This window comes from Oncorhynchus gorbuscha, unplaced genomic scaffold (assembly GCF_021184085.1).
Source record: "Oncorhynchus gorbuscha isolate QuinsamMale2020 ecotype Even-year unplaced genomic scaffold, OgorEven_v1.0 Un_scaffold_149:::fragment_2:::debris, whole genome shotgun sequence".
NCBI classification, from domain to species: domain Eukaryota; kingdom Metazoa; phylum Chordata; class Actinopteri; order Salmoniformes; family Salmonidae; genus Oncorhynchus; species Oncorhynchus gorbuscha.
In genome coordinates, this window is record NW_025744746.1 from 1 (window position 1) to 20,480 (window position 20,480).

General features: G+C 42.7%; 1 protein-coding gene across 2 annotated transcripts; it reads left to right on the forward strand.

Annotated features, from left to right (window-relative positions):
- Nucleotides 1–3,929: 3,929 nt before the first annotated feature.
- Nucleotides 3,930–17,844, forward strand: LOC124017087 (serine/threonine-protein kinase 33-like). Of its 2 annotated transcripts, none has more exons than XM_046332477.1 (13): nucleotides 3,930–3,997; nucleotides 6,570–6,714; nucleotides 7,237–7,350; nucleotides 7,471–7,575; nucleotides 7,723–7,861; nucleotides 10,475–10,557; nucleotides 11,406–11,493; nucleotides 11,583–11,658; nucleotides 12,429–12,541; nucleotides 12,712–12,797; nucleotides 12,988–13,371; nucleotides 13,758–13,859; nucleotides 16,742–17,844. In XM_046332477.1, exons 2-13 carry the CDS (start codon nucleotides 6,592–6,594, stop codon nucleotides 16,967–16,969), a joined length of 1,641 nt encoding a protein of 546 aa, XP_046188433.1. In that variant the 5' UTR covers nucleotides 3,930–3,997; nucleotides 6,570–6,591; the 3' UTR covers nucleotides 16,970–17,844. The 2 variants fall into 2 exon arrangements, with proteins under 2 accessions (XP_046188433.1, XP_046188432.1); XM_046332476.1 differs by having other exon boundaries at nucleotides 16,752–17,844.
- Nucleotides 17,845–20,480: the final 2,636 nt, after the last annotated feature.

A 20,480-nucleotide genomic window follows, 5' to 3' on the forward strand; every position in this document is an offset into this window, starting at 1 on the left:
TTATTTAAAAAAGCAGACCTTGAATATCCCTTTAAGCATGGTAAAGTTATTAATTACACTTTGAGCATGGTAAAGTTATTAATTACACTTTGGCTGGTGTATCAATACACCCAGTCACTACAAAGATACAGGCAACCTTCCTAACTCCGTTGCCGGAGAGGAAGGAAACCGCTCAGAGATTTCACCTTGAGGCCAATGGTGACTTTAAAACAGTTACAGACAATGTGCAAATCAAATTTGGGGCTGGTCTCTAAATAATGAAAATTCAACCATTCTCCTATTTGTTTAAAATGTAGTGGTAAATCTGTTTTACAGTGATAAATAATAAAATCAATGCTTCCAAATTAAACAGACACCCCCACCTCTGTCATGGTTTAAACCAATCTATTTCTGTGCTTGGCACTGTCCACTCAGTACTGCTGTATTTCGGCCTTGAGTTCCTTTACGCATAGATTTTCCTTGGTGCCTCCTAATTTTCACCATTTGTTTTCCAATGCATCCATGATTTAATAAATGACCTATGCCTTTATTCCAATGCATAAGATCTTTTATCAGTCAGCTGTTTAGAGCGCTCATTGTGTTGTTTTTCAGGTCTGCGCGGGTACTGGTGTTCTCTGTACCATCTGTGGCCAAAACTATTTATTTAGCTTTTATTATTTTCTATCAATATTTGTTTTCTTTCCTGGAACAGCTGATGGTCGACAATATCACTGGCCTACAGTATCACTAGCCTACAATATCACAAAATAAATATTCCAATACATGCATCCTGTTTGCAATAAGGCTCTGAAGTAATACTGTTAAAATGTGGAAAAGCAATTAACTTTTTTCCCTGAATACAAAGTGTTATGTTTCAGGCAAATCCAATCCAATACATTACTCAATACCACTCTCCATATTTTCAAACATAGTGGTGGCTGTATCATGTTATGGGTATGCTTGTAATCGTTAAGGACTGAATGAGTTTTTCAGGATACAAAATAAACGGAATGTAGCTAAGCACAGGCAAAATCCTAGAGGAAAACCTGGTTCAGTCTGCTTTCCACTAGACACTGGTAGATTAATTCACCTTTCAGCAGGACAATAACCTAAAACAAAAGGACAAATCTACACCGGAGTTGTTTACCAAGAAGACAGTGAATGTTTCTGAGTGTCCTGATTTTAGTTTTCACTTAAATCTGCTTTAAAATCTATGGCAAGACTTGAATATGTCTGTCTAGCAATGATCAACAACCAATTTGACAGAGCTCGAAGAATGTTGAAAATAATAATGTTTAAATATAGTACAATCCAGGTGTGCAATGCTCTTAGACTTACCCAGAAAAACTCACAGCAGACTTACTCAGACTCACAGCTCTAATCGCTGCCAAAGGTAATTCTAACATGATTTGACTCAGGGATGTATATACTGTTTTTAGGTAAATAAGATATTTAATTTTCAATAAATTAGCTAAAATTTCTAAAAACATGTTTTCACTTTCATTACGGGGTGTTGTGTGTAGATGGGTGAAAGAATCTATTGAAAATCTATTGAATCAATTTTGAATTCAGCCTGTAACACAACAACATGTGGAATAAGTCAAAGGGTGTAAATAGTTTCTGAAGGCACTGTATCAGACATGACCTGAGAAGACAGAAGGAATTAATGGAGGGCCCACTAAGTGGCTTGTTTACGGGGTGCTACATACTTATGGCTGCAGAGGGGAGGAACTAAAGGCACCGTACATTTCTTTCAAGTGCCCATCAATTGAAGCTGTCAGGTAATTCAGTATGATGTATATGATTTTAAGCAGATATTGGATGTCTGAATGTTCAGCTTGGCAAAGGCAGGTCCATGGTTCTTTCAGTTCAGACTGATTGCTCCTCCAGTCACAGTTCTCAACAATAAACACACTCGACACTCAGCACAGATACTGTACTGCACAAAGGCATCGTTTTTTAGAGGAAGTCAATTGTAACCAAGGAGAGCTTGTGGCCTAGTCAAGACTTCTTTTTTTATTAACCTAAAATGTCCTTAGTTTGACAGTCTCATGGCATTATTTATTTTTATTTAACTAGGCAAGTCAGATGAGAACAAATTCTTATTTTCAATGACGGCCTAGGAACAGCAGGTTAACTGCCTGTTCAGGGGCAGAACAACAGATTTGTACCTTGTCAGCTCGGGGGTTTGAACTTGCAACCTTCCGGTTACTAGTCCAACGCTCTAACCACTAGGCTACCCTGCCGCATTGACAAAGAAGATGTGATTTTGCTCATCAATCAGTTAAATCTGTCTATATAATGTTATTCATCCCGTAATTTAGTGAACTAGACTGCCTCAGTATTGTCATTCTAGACATGCAAAGCCTTCCCTCATCAGGTAATGTAATTCCATGCTTCATTAGTACTGTGAAGTTTATCATTTGTCATCAAAGCCAGCTGTCAATAAATAATTAAGTTGCAGATGAGAAGAATGAAATATTTTGGCTGAAGGAAGGAAGATTGCTGTCTACATTTTAATTGCATACACACATTCTGTGTGTGTGTCCAAGGTTTTAATTAGCTGTGGTGTGGCTACAAAGCAGCACCTGTTCATAGTCTGCCTACTTTTTGAGCTCTACTTTCACCTTCAACAAACATCATTATTTAGCATATTTACACCTATAGAAGAAAACATTTAGGCTAATGATTATATAGCAAATGGGCAGACAGTTCAGGCACTACTCCCCTTTCATCTGAATGAAAAAGATTAGGAGCCTAACTGCAAACCTGGCATTTCTTGTTTATTACAGTGTGATAATTGTGGAAGAATCACAACTATAGATTTTATTTAGGCCTACACCTTTCTGTTGCCACACAGACCATGAAAGTGCGATGGCAGTGCACGTCGAAGAAAGAGATGGAGGGGGTGGAGAGCGAGATAGAGGAGACCTCTATTATCTTTGTGTGTCCAGGCATCATTCCAATGTCACATTTTAATTTGCATTCCAAGCTGAAACACTGCATCTCCCTTGCAGTCAAGGGAAACAATGTGCATTTCCATCCACAAACGATCAGTAAATAAACTCTAATGGGGTTCTGACAGTTATGTTTGAGAGGATTGAAAAAGCAGAGGGATCGATTGATGACATTCTATCTGCCATAATTACTTTCTACTGAGATCTGGTGAGCATGAGGAAGCATATGGTTCCTGTCTGGTAGGATAGCCTACGTGTTAATATATTCTACTGTATCTCTGTGTGTGAACCAAGCCTATGATGATGCTGTTTTAGAAGGTTGTGGAGACCAACCTCTATTCAGTCTGTTAGGCTAGTACACTAGTCAAATCAAATGTATTTATATAGCCCTTCGTACATCAGCTGATATCTCAAAGTGCTGTACAGAAACCCAGCCTAAAACCCCAAACAGCAAGAAATGCAGGTGTAGAAGCACGTAAAAGGGTACACACAACGCAGGATATCAATCACATCGGAAATGATGTAAGAAGTTTGTTTCCCTCATTCAAAACCCCATTTCTAATAGGCGAACTTGTAATATGTGCTCTTTGCAATTGCATCTGTATTACTCCTGTTTACATATATATTACCATAAGTATTTATATATTCCTACTACCAGTCACTTTTTATGTATAAACCCACCTCAACCATTCTAGTACGCCTGCACATTGAAAAAGGTACTTGCAGTGACCAGTGTATATACTTGCATTCTCGTATTTCTTTAACACATCGTAGTTCTTGTGTGATTTAAATTTGTACATTTTATTATCTATAATATTATTATCACTGCATTGTTGGGAAAGAGCTCTCAAGGTAAGAATTTCACTGTACTGTTTTACACCTGTTGTATACTGTGTATGTGGCAAATAAACTTAGAAACATGAAACTTATTTGACTTGTAAAATAAATCAGTGATGATTAAATGTGTATTATAACAGCATAAGCCTCTTTGTTTGTGTGTTCAGGTCTGATGGGCTGTGAGAAGCAGTAAACATGGAACACTTTGAGGCTGCTCCAGGTTGGTAAGTACAGTCTGCGTTGCCTTGTTGTCACTCACATCATGCTAGGCCTTTGCAATACATGGCACTTTTGCTGGCGTTGATTCATTGAAGGAAGAAAGCTGCTAACACAAAAATGTAGTTTGTCTAACCCATCCTTTTTAGCCTCTAAATATGTAATTTGGGGCTTCATAAGTGCCAATAGTGTTTTAGTGAGCTGTTGATTAGTTTTGAGTGCAGTCATGCCTCTTCTGTCTATACGATTCGTCATGCTAATTCACATTTTAATTAATGTCCGTCAAGCCCTATGGTTAAAGCAATATTCACAGGCTTGACTACCCCATTAGAGGCTTTAGTACTGAGTAATACATGTATATGGTTTGTTCAGATTCTCAATTCCACAGCAAGCGCAGTAATTATGATATTTTGGAAATGCTTACAATCAAATGAAATTATATTTGGGCCTATCTTTTATTGAGCCGTTATGGCAGCTCTTACTGATAGATCTAACGCATGTTCTCTATTTAGCCAGTCTGTACTGTACATTGTGTTCAATCAGTCTGAAAGCTGACATATCACTCATGTAAGGTTTCTTTTAGAATCCATTACAGTAATATCCTTCTCATGAAACTATTAGCAGATCACTCAAACATGATTGGGAGATTGGTTAAACCAAGAATGTGATAGTACTGTAAGACCCCTCTGGCTTAAAGCAATCCAAGACCTGTGGATCTGTAGTGACCCATTTTAAGGTCAGACGTCTCCCTGACCTGACCCTGATATCTCATTTCCTCCCCACTGGGCGGGCTGTCAGGTGGGCACACCCTCCCTAAGGCACCTGCAGCGCAAGACGCCGGTCCTTCCCTGTGATACACTCATCACATGCCTCCCTCTCCCACAAATGAGCTGTGATTGAGGTGATTTGGATTTCCAGAGGCTGTCACAATGGTTTTGACTAGCAAATAGACGGGTGGTAATGGGAGAGACAGGCCTGTTATGAGAGCCCTGTCAGGGATAAGATAATGCCTCAGAGTGAAGAGGTTAAAGACACTGCTTCCCAGTTAATAATTAATTGGTGTCCGTGTGGCGGATCCACTCCAACGCTCCCAGTCACTTGATAATTGCTTTACATTTAATTTGGCTTTGGAGAGCATTTTTCAAGCGAAGTAAATTGTGCTTAGTGTTAATAATATGAACCTGTCTTCAGACACCGGTTTGGTCAGAAACCAATAGTGACGAGACAAAGGTAGGCAAAGGGTGCCAATTTGAATGCTGGAGATGGTGTCTCCATTTCTAAGTAGTTTATCTTAAACACTAATTTACACTGTCGTTTGACAGGGGGAAATATATCTATGGTTCTGTGATTTAACAAAGAAGATAATTGTTACCATTATCAAAAGTTAATTTTGGGAATAATACATTTTTACAGTTGTATCATAGTGTGACTAATTAGGGGATTCATAATAATATTACTTTTACCTGGGATGGAATAAAAGAGTAGGCCCATTGTACACCACAGTAACTCACTTCTAGAATGTATTAGAATGCTATCATTTGAAATGAAAAGTCTGAATAGGCATCTTATTGTGTACTATGAGGGGGAAATGGAATGAACCCTTTACTTTTCTCAATGTCAAGTGTCTCACCTAAGCATTTCCCAACTTTAATCCTCTTAATAAAAAAAAGCTGCCAGGTGCTCTTTAACAGTTTGGGGTTCTGTGCTGCGGCAGCTTGCTCTGGTCTAAACAGTGGGGGAGAAAGAATCTGAGTTACCTTAAGTAGCAGAGCTGTCACCACAGTGACAGTGTCAGGCCTCCTACTGAGGTGCCCTCCAACTGACTGGCTCCTAAGGTCATGTGAGTTAAACTGCCCAGGTGTATCTGTGTGCTCCGGTGTGCAATTAAGTGCTAGACAAAAGAGAACCAGCAGACGTCACGTCAGACTCAGGCCCCAGAGGACAGGAGTTGCCCATCCCTGACCTATATAGTGATTAGGGCTGGCATAATTACTGCATAACCAACAGTTATGGATGAAGATTGTCATTTAAAATAAAATAACCGTTTACGTTTATTTGATACTTTTTTGTGTGGCACAAACAGCTGATTGAAGACTGGGCTGCCGGGCATTCGTGCGGTTGAGTCGGTTTCTGCGGTAACGTGGATTCTTAACAATGTGATGAAACTTTGTTGCTCCTTGCTGAAACAAGCAAAGAGTTGTAGCAAACAAGTATTTGGTTGCCAAGGCAATGCCCCCCTCCCTGCAGCACGGAAACACATGCAGTCAGGAGCCGAAGTGAACCCTATTAGAACGGTGACCACTGTCATTTGGCTGACCAATAACCGTCACCCAAAATTCCATGACTGTCACAGTCCTAAAAATGATGTTAAACAACAGTTTAACAATCATATTTCACTGCTGAAATAATCCTGTAAAAATGTACATTGTTGTATGATTGTTAGCTGTAGTGTGATTTGACTGTATGCCTGGATGCACCCAGAAGGGGTCATCTCAGTCTGCCTTCCGTTCCTTCCCTGAGTTGGTGTGTGTGTGTGTGTGTGTGTGTGTGTGTGTGTGTGTGTGTGTGCGCTTCACCCAGCTATAAAGCTCCTCATCTGTAGATGACAGCAGCAGATGTTTGTGGAGCTGGCATGAAAATGGCTTCTCAGTGGAACACTGCCCGTGTGAGCAGTGCAGAGAGGAAGGTGCCCCACACCCGTATGGAGGATGAGGCTGACCTCCAGGTAGGTAGAGACCACATCCATGTTTATTCCCCGTTTCCCCACCACCCTGGGGCACTAGTACCACCCTCTACCCCTCCCCAGCTGACCTCTATACTGCCTCCATCTGCACCAGTTTGCTCCGCATTCCACCCCCTCTCTCGGGGCTTCGGATGCTCTCTTTGCCAAATCTGCAGCAGGCAGTGCTCAGCCTTGCATGCGCAGAGATAATGATCAAGTTAATTAGACCTGAGATTGAATGAACTGCGGCAGCAACTTAATCATTTGTAACTGGATTAGAAATACTATATTCTGCAACTCCAGAGACTGGCAAACTTTCCTTATTTGAGTGCTTGAAAATTAAGGTCCACTTTAGGATTCAGGTCTTGAGATAATGTTGCAATAGAAGCAGGGAAATAAATCCGAGCTCGTATACTCAAACAAGCCCATAAGCTGAGGGTACATTTCCTTGTGAATGGTTTTACTGAGTTGACAGAGCAGATGTGAGTTGCCTTTCTGTTAATGGTTCCTCTGTTATCCCCATAGCAAATATACTCATTTGGGAGGAAATTAGGTCAAGGTAGCTTTGGTGTCGTCTGTGAAGCCACCCACAATGAGACAAGGAAGAAATGGGCTATTAAGAAGGTGAACAAAGAGAAGGTGAGTGCATTAGTTTTTCCCATGGGCCGTGGTGAAAAGAGACACTCTAAAGTCAGTCTAATGGCTACTAGAACAGCCCCACACCTCAGTGCACTCACTCAGCTTCTTCCCTCCATGCAGGCTGGAAGTTCAGGTGTCAAACTGTTGGAACGGGAAGTGAGCATCCTGAAACGTGTGAACCATGCACACATAATACATCTGGAGGAAGTCTTTGAAACACAAAAGGTAAGGGATGCTTTCTTAGAAGTAATGGAGTCAATATCTCAGTAGTGTGCGTGCAGACGATTGCGTAAGCACCATGAATGAGAGCGAGGCCGGTCAGATCTATTTGTGGGGGCCATTATCAGTCTGTGTGCTGTGCTTTGTGTCCAGAGGATGTATCTGGTTACTGAGCTGTGTGAGGGAGGGGAGCTGAAGGAGCTCCTTCAGAAGAGCACACGCTTCACAGAGGAGGAGACCAGGCACATCATCAACAGCCTGGCTGAGGCCATCGTCTACCTGCATAAGAAGGGTAATATGACTGACTAAAGTTATAGGTTTCACATCGTTACAAGGCTCTACATTTGAACATTTTACACGGTGAAACTTTATTTCAAGAAACAATAAACGAAGGGTAAGAGGCAGAATATCAGACTATGCCTTCTTTGACCTTTATGAAACATAACTAACTAATCTAGGTGCTCTGATTAAATCATTCCAACATTAATGCAAACAGTACAGACAATGTGTTGTATGAGTTAATTGTGTGCAGGGACAATGTTCAAATTGGTGATATCACGGTCTCATCGTACTCAAATTAGTCAAATTGCTTTGGCCTCATTGACATGTGATAATCAGGGAGATGATACCACGTTATGGCTCCCAGTCATTATAGAACCTGGCTTATTCTAATAATGAGATAATAATGAACAACTGCCAGGCAAAAATGGTAGCCCTTTTAATTGAGTCTGAGGGGTTTATTTGAAGATGCTGTTTTTCCCCCTGCTGATGGTGAAATCTCTAGTTAGAGGTAATTTAGGACGTTGCTTGGCAATGAGACGCCATTACATGGGGCTAATGACTCATTTACAACGAGCTGGGGAGGAATACAGATTAATAGGTGTGTTTTCACACTAAGAGTCCCTCTGCGCTGTTGTACCGCACTTCTATGGCGACTAATGATACCAGTGGGGATGTGATGCTAAAGGTTAGCAGTGACTGTCACAGGTAGTGGCCTTAAAGGGCAATTCCACCACTTTTCAACCACATTTTCATTTGTGTCCAGCTCAATAGCAGTGTGTACATAATCAAAACGGTGCACCACTACGTTTTGTAGAAAGAAATATAAACACGCTGTTTTCAGATATGTAGACACTGGTTTGGTGCTGGAGATGATGAATATGAGGTAAAAAAGTGGAGGAATTGTCCTTTTAACCATATATAAGCAGCATGCACATTCATTACTTTTTGAAAAGGAAATATGACAAATTGTTTAGTAAAGACATTGATATGATACATTTATTTTGCACAGAACGATTTGGTCCCATGGAATATTACTATGAATTTTGTGAACCATTTGTTCATTGTACTATTAGTTCTTCACCATGCTGTTGTTACTATATAAATATAGAGGTTCATCCACTGTTGTACACCCCAGAGTCTTTATTCAGTCCATATCTTCCTGAGCTCAATCTACATGGACATTAGAGCAGAGGAAACAATATATTAGAGGTCAGCATGCTCCGCCCCTCTCACAAAATCCCTTTAACCGAGCTGAACTTTAAGACTCCAGGGGAGAGAACTTCTCAAGAACTAATATGTGTGCAGAGACACTTTATTTCCCATCCCATCAAGTCAATCTAGCAGCAGCATCTAATCTAACCTTTATAACTCTCTTAAACGTCTCCGAATCCTCTGCTCCGTTCTGCACATCTCCTTTAATGACCACTGATACTTTGTGGCTCACCATTTTTAAAAGGAGGTTGATATCTAGAGATTTGTCATAGGGATTGCTTGAATTTAGCAAGACGCTCATGGTTTTCCGGAGGATAAAGTAGCTGTTTTTGTCACAATCTCTGGGACTTCAGCTGGGGCAGAACCCCTCTCTTTCTCAGTGAATCAAACTCATTCCCAGTGGAATGCTCGATGACATCCATGTACACTCGTAAAACTTCTATTAGATCAAATATGCCACATACAGCAAAAAAGCCATTCAATTTTTTGTCACCAAATTTGACACGAATTGAAAAAAATGTATATCTCCCTCACTAACTTTAAGCATCAGCTGTAAGAGCAGCTTATCGATCACTGCACCTGTACACAGCCCATCTATAAATAGCCCACCCAACTACCTCATCCCCATATTGTTATTTATTTATTTTTGCTCATTTGCACCCCAGTATCTCCACTTGCACATTCATCTTCTGCACATCTATCACTCCAGTGTTTAATTGCTAAATTGTAATTATTTCGCCACTATGGCCTATTTATTGCCTTTACCTCCCTAATCTTACTACATTTGCACACACTGTATATAGATTTTTCTATTGCGTTATTGACTCTATGTTTGTTTATTCCATGTGTAACTCTGTGTTGTTTGTGTCGCACTGCTTTGCTTCATCTTGGCCAGATCGCAGTTGTAAATGAGAACTTGTTCTCCACTGGCATACCTGGTTAAATAAAGGTGAAATTAAAAAAATTGACCTCCATACAAAAACTCCGTACTTTGTGAGCAATTTTTCATATATATATTTTTAAACGCTACCTGTTGGAGAAGACAGATTTTGGGTCCACTTATCCCTCTCTCTTCGCCTCTTCCTCTCTGGTATGACTCACACATTTCAGTTAATTACTATAGCTCCCGCCTTGAGCCAATCAGTGTCATTTTGTAAATGCCGGATCTCTACGGTAAGACACATCATTCACCAAAGTTTCGTCAAAATTGTTCAGTACTGTCTGAGATGGTGTACAGACGGACTGAGACAGATCCACAGTCCCTTCCCCCGATTTCATCGTGGGGGACAATTACTCATTGTAGATTTAACTGCTTTTAACCATCATACTTGTCCTCTCTGCTAAAGGCCTTTTGAAAGCCATTATGGTTGGTTCTTCACATAGTAAAGGTGGTTTCATTTTTGTATTTCAGACATAGTTCACCGAGACCTGAAACTGGAGAACATTCTAGTGAAGAGTTACCATGGTGTTGATAATGACATGATCAATATCAAGGTGAGACCGTGACACAAACTGGAAGACTTTCACTGCCGTTTCTCATCCAGCCAGTCTCTGCAGGGACTTAAGGACAGGCTCCTCATGTGTTTTTGTTTTTTCTCCACTCTCCCCCTAAATGGTTTTAAATGCTACCTCATTATGACAGACCCCCTTTTGGTTCCCCTTTATATCACGCCGTACAGAAGGGTGAATCAAGAGCATCTTTTAAGACAAATTACCGCCTGGGCCCAGCATGCTGTGTGCATTGACGGAGCACAGGCTGAAGCAGATACCTGGAGCGCGGGCTCAAACAAGGCAGGGCGGCAGCATAAATCACACACACACACTGCTGAAAGCCAGAGTTGTTCTGGCACGGTATAAAAGGCTTTTATCTGTCAGGAGGAGGTCATCTCTCCTGGATATTTTCTCCTGCTGTAATTCTCATTAACTTAATCATTATGATACACCCTTCACTATTGTCATTGGTTGCACTAATTGCACTGTTTGTCTACATAACCTGGTTCAAGTATTCATGACATTACCCTGAAGAAGGCAAAGTGATGCCAAACGTTGGTAAATACCCAATACTGGGAGTTTATAGATTGAGTGTGCAACTTTCGTTATTTTGATAGTTAGTTTACAGTATTTCTCCTGCCTGCCATTATATACTACATGAGACCATACAGCATGTACAGCTCGTATTTGTTATTCATCTAACATAGAGAGACCCAGTTATTGCTGCTCTTCAAGTAAACCTTGTTTTGTCTGATAAATAACACCAACAAGAAAGGATTTGATATGAGATGGATGCATGCTGTAGGCCTGCGTGTGTATCAGTGTCTGCTGTCGGCCCTCTCTCCTCCCAGGTGACAGACTTTGGGTTGTCAGTGAAGAAGGGGGGTGTTGGCAGTGAGAACATGCTGAAAGCCACCTGTGGGACTCCTATCTACATGGGTAAGACTGACACGCTCAGCTCCTACACACAAAGATCACATCATATTAGAGTAGTCCTGTTAAAACCGGTCCTCTCCTCTCTGTTTCAGCTCCTGAGGTGATCAATGCTCATGAGTACAGTCAGCAGTGTGATGTGTGGAGTATTGGGGTCATCATGTACATGCTGTAAGCAATGCGCCCACCCATCCCTCCTTTATCACTGCCTGTCTTTCTGGTCTGTCTGTGTCTCTCCCTCTCACTGTAGCAGCTTTTCCTATACTATGTGCAGTTCGCCCAGTGACCAATCAACTAGTAGTATAGTTTTTGAGGCCTGTGTCACTGACGGGGCTGTGTGACTGACAGGACTGTCTCCTCGTAGCCTGTGTAACTGACAGGACTGCCTCCCTGTAGGCTGTGTGACTGACAGGACTGTCTCCCCGTAGGCTGTGTGACTGACAGGACTGTCTCCCCGTAGGCTGTGTGACTGACAGGACTGTCTCCCCGTAGGCTGTGTGACTGACAGGACTGTCTCCCCGTAGGCTGTGTGACTGACAGGACTGTCTCCCCGTAGGCTGTGTGACTGACAGGACTGTCTCCCCGTAGGCTGTGTGACTGACAGGACTGCCTCCCCGTAGCCTTTGTGACTGACAGGACTGCTTTCCCGTAGCCTTTGTGACTGACAGGACTGCCTCCCCGTAGCCTTTGTGACTGACAGGACTGCCTCCCCGTAGCCTTTGTGACTGACAGGACTGCCTCCCCGTAGCCTTTGTGACTGACAGGACTGCCTCCCCGTAGCCTTTGTGACTGACAGGACTGCCTCCCCGTAGCATTTGTGACTGACAGGACTGCCTCCCCGTAGCCTTTGTGACTGACAGGACTGCCTCCCCGTAGCCTTTGTGACTGACAGGACTGCCTCCCCCGTAGCCTTTGTGACTGACAGGACTGCCTCCCCGTAGGCTGTGTGGGGAACCTCCATTCATCGCCACCTCTGAGGAAAGACTCTTTGAGATGATCAAGAAGGGAGAACTCCACTTTGTCGGACCCATCTGGGACTCTATCAGTGATGCAGGTGACATACAGTAGTACTGCTTTTCAACCTCTTTGACTTCTATTTGTAACATCTCTAAGGACACATGGTACTTGACCACATCCAGGTTGAGCTGATTGGTCCTTCTTACAATGGTTATTATTACATGACTTTAACATAGCGTACTGACTGTCACATTTTTATCTCACCAGCCAAAAAAGTGTTGAGTTGCCTCCTGAAAGTTGATCCCGCCCATCGCATCACAGCCAATGAGCTGCTGGATAACCCCTGGATCACGGTAAGGGGCTGATCCACCCAGCTACATTTCACATTAACACTAATGAGTACAGGAAGGACTCTCTGGTATTGCTGCATGATGGGATTGGGAATTGGTATCTCACAGCCTGGTTTATGGGGTTTATTGCAATGTGGTGATATTAACCCTTTAGAGGGTATCTAAAATTAGGTAGTGGTACTGTGTCTTACAGGGTGACACCAACACTTTGGCCACACCCACCAACGTGCTGGAGATGATGCGTCTGTTCCGGGATGACCCGGAGGAGGAGGAGAGAGAGGAGGAGAGCGAGGTGGTCAGTGATGTGCTGAACGAGCTCTCTCTCAGCTGCTCCCAGGACAGCCTGACCCTGGAGCCCAGGGCAACGCTGGAGGGCGGGGCAGGATCAGAGCATACAGTAACACTGGAACCTAGGGTTAGGCCTGAGAACAGGGCAGGGATGGAGGATGGGGCCAGGCTGGAGGACCAGGTAAGGCCGGAGCCCAGGGTGGCCTCAGCATGCAGGAACATTGCTGAGCTCAGCTATGAGGGAGACACCGACAGTAGCAGCAGCAAACCCACCACCCCCACCAAACAGGTACTGTAGTATGCAAAGTTACCTCATATACTGTACACACAACTCAGTCACGCCATGAGACTCATCATGACCTGCCACTTCATAGGTGTTAGGTTCAAAATAACATATTTCACTAAACCCACCATGACTCAAGCTCTGGTTAAAAATTAGCCTTCTTGGCAAAGTGAGCTGTTTCAGTTACACACTGGTATACGATCGTTCATTTCCCTTCCACTTCCACCTCAATTAGCTTACGTGGTAATGATCTTGTTTTTGACTAAAGACTAGCTCTCTGTTGCGTAGCTATACTTAAAGCATGGGAGTTATCACCCAGCGGTTCAGGCGCTCTACAATATTTAGGGTTGTTGAACACCCCCCTCCCCCGACATCTCTGTAATCCACTGTAGAGACAGAAGAAGAAGAAGGTTGCTTCCTCATCGTCCAATGGACTGAAAACCAACAGCTCTGCTATGAAGGTCTGCAACTCACTCAGTCCCCCCACTTCACAGGTCAGTCGTTTAGCAGTCTGTCTGCAAAGTCCTCTTCTCACAACACTGGGAAATGGGCTACCATTAGATATTTGTTTTTTGACAGTTTCGACAATCGTTTTTTATTCTGATATTGATGCAATAAAGATAATTACAACTTTTCATTATGCAAAAATGGTTTGAATTTGTCACACAGCCTGGAAGGTATAAGATCTGATTCAAAATGGGTTGATTTGTTAAAGAAAAATGCTTTTAGATTTAAAGGCCCTCACAAGCGGGCAATGCCACCCCTATTTCGACGTAATTCCTGTCTTGTAGTGGAAATTGTTGTTTAGGTTCCACCTCCGAAGAATAACACAGGCTGCTAATACATATTGATGAATTGGGGGTGGGAACATTTCCACGTGGAGTGGAGAAAAACGACAAGCAGGGTGCTGATGGCTGTCAGTGTAGCTAGCTAGCATGCTAACTTTATCTAGCTAGCTAATGTTATCTGTTGTTTAAAATATTAGCCAGCTAGGCTATGGCTGGTTCTGGAGCTGGATTTGTCATAAGCATGTAGGGCAGGGATGGGCAACTTTGAGGGTGTGGACCACAAAAAATCTGAACTCATCATGAGGGGCCGCAGTTGCTCACGGGTTTGCGTACTCGCATCCATAAAGCAAGTTTGCTTAAATTAAGCACATTTTGCCATGGAGCAGAGAGAAGATGTTTAAATTTTATAATTCATTTCATGCAATTCTACTGATTTTGCCATGGGGCGGAGAGAAAGATTAGCTCTTTTCCAGATAATTTCCTGCTATTGTACAAATTTTGCCGTAGGGTGGAAAGAAATGTTTGCAGTTTTTAATATGATATCTAAGTGAGACTGCTGGATGCTAAGCAAACTTAGCATGGGCTAATTGACATGGGCTAATTGACTGACTATCACTAGCTAGGTTTCCATCCAATTGGAGGCAGATTTTCATGTGAGTATTCTAGAATCCGTATAAAGATAATGTGCACATTTTACCAGCGGTGGTATGTTTCCATCAAATGGACTTGTTTCAGATAAATGATGACATAGTGCTCACAAAATATACATTTCCATAAAAGTTTTTATGTACCGAATAAAAATCGAAAGTTTGACGTGTTTCCATCTGATTTCCAACTCTACCAATACTTTTGTTACGAACTGTGGCGTTAAATATCAAATGTGCCTACTCTGGGCTTGGCACCTGCGCTCAAGCCAACAGCTCACAGGTACAGTGTGGGGAGGCTGTGCGAGTTGTCTAGATTTCATTTATTAGGATCCCCATTAGCTACTGCACATTCAGCAGCTACTCTTCCTGGGGTCCACATAAAAATGAAATGCATGACAAAGTACAGAACAGTAATAGAGAAGAACAATACAAGATATTACATTCAATTCAAATAAATACCAATAAAATATGACTTATATATCGTAAAGACACCAAGAGACAACTAAAATACTATCTAGTATATAACATAATAGTGTCTAGTCTACATGATGAGATTATTATGGATAAGAGCGAGAATATTTATATTTTTCAAATGGCAATCAAGCATTGATCATCATATAGCCTAATAAACTGCAAGGTTTCCCCGAGTCGTAATGGGAGGACTACACACACCATATCATTGGGTGAATCCAAATTGACTTCGATATGATGGTTATATCAATATTTGTGCATATGGGCTGCCATTTCTTGAATAATCAATTTTACCAAAACAAAAAGATCCCATCAGGTCGAACGAACAAATTATCTGTCAGCATTTATAAAATTGCACTGAATCCTCCTGTTTTCATCACAGCTTTATTTTTTTCTCTCCAAATTTGATCTTGTCTCATTGTTGGAACTCTCCAACGGGGTCGGGAAGCGAAGGTCGAGTCATGCGTCCTCCAAAACATGACCCGTCAAACCACGCTTCTTAACACCTGCTTGCTTGACCCGGAAACTAGCTGTACCAATGTGACTGAAGTCAGCCTGCAGGTGCCCGGCCCACCAAAGGAGACGCTAGAGCGCGATGAGACAAGTAGAACCCCAGTAGTGATGCCACAACATTGCAATGCAGTGCCTTGGACCGCTGTGCCACTCAGGAGGCGCCTAATGATTTATTTCTATATAATATGAACTCGCATAAAAACTGTGGATGGAAACGTGGTTACTGACTGACATAACAAGAAAAATAATCTGCTGATGCACAACCAAATTGCAAAATTGTACCTTGTGTAGTATTCTACCGTTCCAAGGGCCTTCAAACCGCAGGCCGCCAGTTGCCCATCCCTGATGTAGGGATAGTTTGCCACAGATGGATAGGGGAAACAAGTTACTTTGACTTTGTCATCTATTGTTATCTCCAGTTTTGGCGTCTTCCATAAATTATCTATTATATTTCTCAGCTCAGTCGGAACTCGCAAACTTTGCAGGTGTTTATGATTAATAAACAATGCCATGCTGGTGGGTGGTACCATTCAACTAAAACCCAGCCCTGAAACGAAATATTGGCTGAGAAGAATGTGCATGTCATTTCATAGGAAAAGACATGTTATTGGCACGAATTTGCACGAAGTGGGCAATTTGGGCTTGTCACATCAAGCCCAAATATATTATACTTTGACTTAAAACAATGAATTATTGACTTCAATCGTTGTGCAACACCATGAGTAAGCTCTGGAAATTGTCTTTCAGCTCAAAAAAGTAGATTTCTACTAGTGTGGGTATTTTAATGCTTTTTGGCCATCATGTTGGTGCTGTTGATATTCACTCACCACTAGATGGTGACAGATTTACCTAGAAGGTGAGCCGAGCTAGTGACAGATCCAGTAGATGTTGTTCTGTAGAGGTGAACCTGTTGTGTTGGCCTTGTGTGAGATGAATGTGAGTATCTTATCTTTGCAGTCCCATACAGGTGGCAAACTCTCCAGGCAGTCGAGTGAAAATCGTCTCAGCCCACAGGACAAGAGCGAGACCCACCCAACCTCTTCCCCAGTGGGGCCAGCTCCCAAACCAGCGGCCGGTCCAGGGAAGGCAGAGGCCCACAAACCCCCCCACACCCCCTCTGGCTCTAGGCCTGGGAGCCGCTCCCCACGACCACCTCTCTGCAGCAGGCATAAGAAGAGCTCCTAGGCACCAGCAGCAGAGTCCCCATCCCCACGGGCGCGGCGTGCCAAAGGAGAGGACCCCAGTCAGAGGTGTACCCTTGGGGGTGGCAGGCCTGCTAGACACATGACTTGTTGGTATTCATCTATCCACTGTGTGACACACACCAGCCCTGGACTGAATGAATAGACTCTCACACACCCACTGTGATGTTGTTTTAGAATGGCCAGTAGACAGATGCTGAAGATAGGTTTGTCAGTAGCATCAGCTTGAATGCATTCAGAGGGTAAACCAGCATGCTGTGGAATCAGGAGAGCAAATAATTGACCTAGCAATGATTTCACAGTAAAGCACCTGATTCCTGTTGTTCAAACTATCCCTGTTGTGTCCCCATTGACCTATCTAAGGCTACCTGTTGTTTCTGTTATGCTTAGTTACATACTTTGTCTGCATTTTCCATATCAAACTCACTGACAGTCTAAGTTGTTTCAAAATACACTCATTAACAAGTAGATGGGGAAACTCAAAGGGAGTGTTCATCTCTCTTATTTAATCCGTTGGGTTTAATTCATGATTTATTAGTGGTTCACTGGGTTGTGTAGCTGCTAGTATACTTTTACAGTACATAGAAAACACTATTTCATTCAGTATCCTAACGGGCATATTTGATATGTAAGATCTTCAAAGTGCTTTGTTTTTCCCCACAAATGTCATTAACATAAAACTAGTCCAACATTCATTAGTAGTCAGTGGTGAACAGGGGCGCAAGCTTGTCTGCTGTTTATTCTTTTCATTGAGCTGTTCTTAGGATGATTTAAGGATGATTGCCAAGCATCATGAGAAGAAACTAATGTACAGAAACTCCATTATTTTGTGTTCAATAAACATAATCAGAAATGTGATGTATTTTTTTTGTGATTTTGTGATAACTTTTCCGTTATTCTGTTTTGATCTCTCACTTTTTCTAAAATAAAATAAAAATGCAGTTGACCCTCTTGGTGTCAATACAGACCGCCAGTGGCACACAGGCTGGTTACGCACCATCAAAACGCAGGGGATTGGGACTGAGGGCAACCATGGCTCTAATCTCGTTTGCGAGGCCATTGAAAGCAGCAGGAGCTACTTTGAGGGCTCTGCCATTCAAGCACAGGTCTTTCTGCTGTAGAGAGAATAATCCCCAGCATAGATACAACATTAAAGTAGTCAAGCAGAACCCACAGAGGCTGTATTTCAAATCCACCCATTTGCATCTTGAAGTGAATGTGTGCAGACAGTGGAGCACGGATTGAGCAGAGGCTTTCTCTCTGTGTGTGTGTGGTGGTTGGATTAGCTCTTTTGATGTGAAGCACATGGCACATTTTTCCTTTTGGGTGATTGGTTCACGGCCTTTAAACTGTGTAAATAGCTCCCTTTTATCAAAGGCTGCCCGTGCTTTGTCCAGGTAGGCATGCTTGCCTTTCCTGGCCTGGTGGATGGAGGCTAGTTTTGATACACAACTTTCAAAATAAATAAAAAATGCTTTATGGTAGCATAGAGTGAATGACAAATTAAATATATTTGATATTATTCACTGAGTATACCAAACATTAAGAACACCTTCCTAATATTGGGTTCGAGGGGCATGGACTCCATAAGGTGTCGAAAGCGTTCCACAGGTATGCTGGTCCATGTTGACTCCAATGCTTCCCACAGTTGTTAAGTTGGCTGGATGTTCTTTGGGTGGTGGACCATTCTTTATACACACAGGAAACTGTTGAGGGTGAAAAACCCAGCAGTGTTGCAGTTCTTGACACAAACCGGTGCGCCTGGCACCTACTACCATAACCCATTCAAAGGCATTTAAATATTTTATCTTGCCCATTCACCCTCTGAATGGCACACATACACAATCCTTGTCTCAAGGCTTAAAGATAATGTAACCTATACCTGAAGTGGATTTAACAAGTGACATCAAGGGATCATAGCTTTCATCTGGTCAGTGTGTCTTGGAAAGAGCAGGTGTCCTTAATGTTTTGTATACTCAGTGTATATTATCAATACAATTGAAGGGCAAAAGGAAATGGGAAAACACCAAACTGTAATATTGTGGGATTACATTTGCAATTGACTTGATACTACTTATGTAAGCACCAGATGGAGCCGTAGTGGATTCCAGAGTTAATTTCTAGAATTGACAGGTGGATGCTGGCTAGAATGGCCTGCTATCTGGTTTCATGTGTGAATGCAGCCGTATACGTGTGTGATTGATTGAGCCATTAAATAATTATGATGGTGTATGTAAGTTGTCAGTGATGAATAACTGCATGTTTGCTGTGATGTCTCGATGATTCATTTAAGGGAAATGGCATGTTGAGAGGGACGTTTTCGCCCAGCATAATCCACTGATCTGAGAAAAAAAGAATTGAAGATAACAATGATTCATTCAGTTTGTAAACCCCTCCTCCCTTTAGACCTGTGAACTGAATTTGCATAAGGTCTGTTTAGACAACCTCCTGTATGGCTAATGCGTTGTCAGAGGCAGAGATGGGATTTCAGCATATGGTCCTCATTTTCTTGTGCCAGACTTTTAATTCATTATAGAGGGGAAAAAATCTCCAAATTGAATTGTGCAAGTGGAATGTGACCTGCAGTAAGTGTGTGCATCTACAGACCTCAGGGAAGAAGACATTTAAAGAGATTGAATGTCTTCATATGCAGCTAGGTCATATGCTTTGACATTCGCAGTATTGTCCATTTATGTATTAAAAAAGCAAACAGATGCCCGCCAGTTTTTTTTCTTGATGCACCAAACTTCAATCAGATTTTGCAGAAGTACAGAGAGGGAGAAGGAGAGTGCACAGAACAAGCAGGGCGGTATGGGGGCTAGGTTAGGGGCGTGAGTTTGCGACAAGGCATGGAGGCAAAGGAAATTAGAAATTCGGCGGGATGGAACCAGGGATGCGCCCCCTGCCCCCGTCTCCAGTGGTGCTCCTGACAGATGGGAGCAGGGGGAGGGTGCGAGCAGCCTCCCGAGTGGAGGGATTAAAACCTGCAGCCCCTTTTGCAGCCTGGAGAGAGTGTGTCGCTGTGGAAGGGTGGGGTGAGGAGATGGCACCTGTGGTGAGACTCTTGGGGGGTGCAGGACCGCTAATGTCAAAGGAGGAGAGGATGCACCCCCCCCCGCTAGAACCCCTTTTATTCACTGCCAGGCAGAGATGAGGGTAGAGGGGGTAGTGGGGGCTGCATCTCAATAACCTTAATAGAGCTCCCTTTAATTAATCAGCTCATCAGCAGAGACCCGATACCTGCAGCTGAGCCCCCCATCCACTCCCCAACACAACATCCTCCCTCACACCACACCTCTGCTGCCATGACATTGTGCTAATGAGGTAACGCAGCTACAATGTCATGGAAACATTTCAGAGACGTTATCTGTAGGAGCTCATCACACATGCTGAGGTCCCTGATCCCCTTCAATGTTTGCATCTGTGTGTGTGAGTCCTCCCTTGCTGTGTTACAATGCAACCATTTTACCAAAACAAACATATTCAAAATGACA

Excerpts from the sequence above, each read along its gene's own strand:
- LOC124017087 (XM_046332476.1), top strand. The coding sequence starts at position 6,592 with ATGACAGCAGCAGATGTTTGTGGAGCTGGCATGAAAATGGCTTCTCAG. Across the intron at positions 7,862-10,474 it reads CGTCTACCTGCATAAGAAGG|ACATAGTTCACCGAGACCTG; the intron begins GTAATATGACTG and ends TTTGTATTTCAG. Across the intron at positions 10,558-11,405 it reads ATGACATGATCAATATCAAG|GTGACAGACTTTGGGTTGTC; the intron begins GTGAGACCGTGA and ends CTCTCCTCCCAG.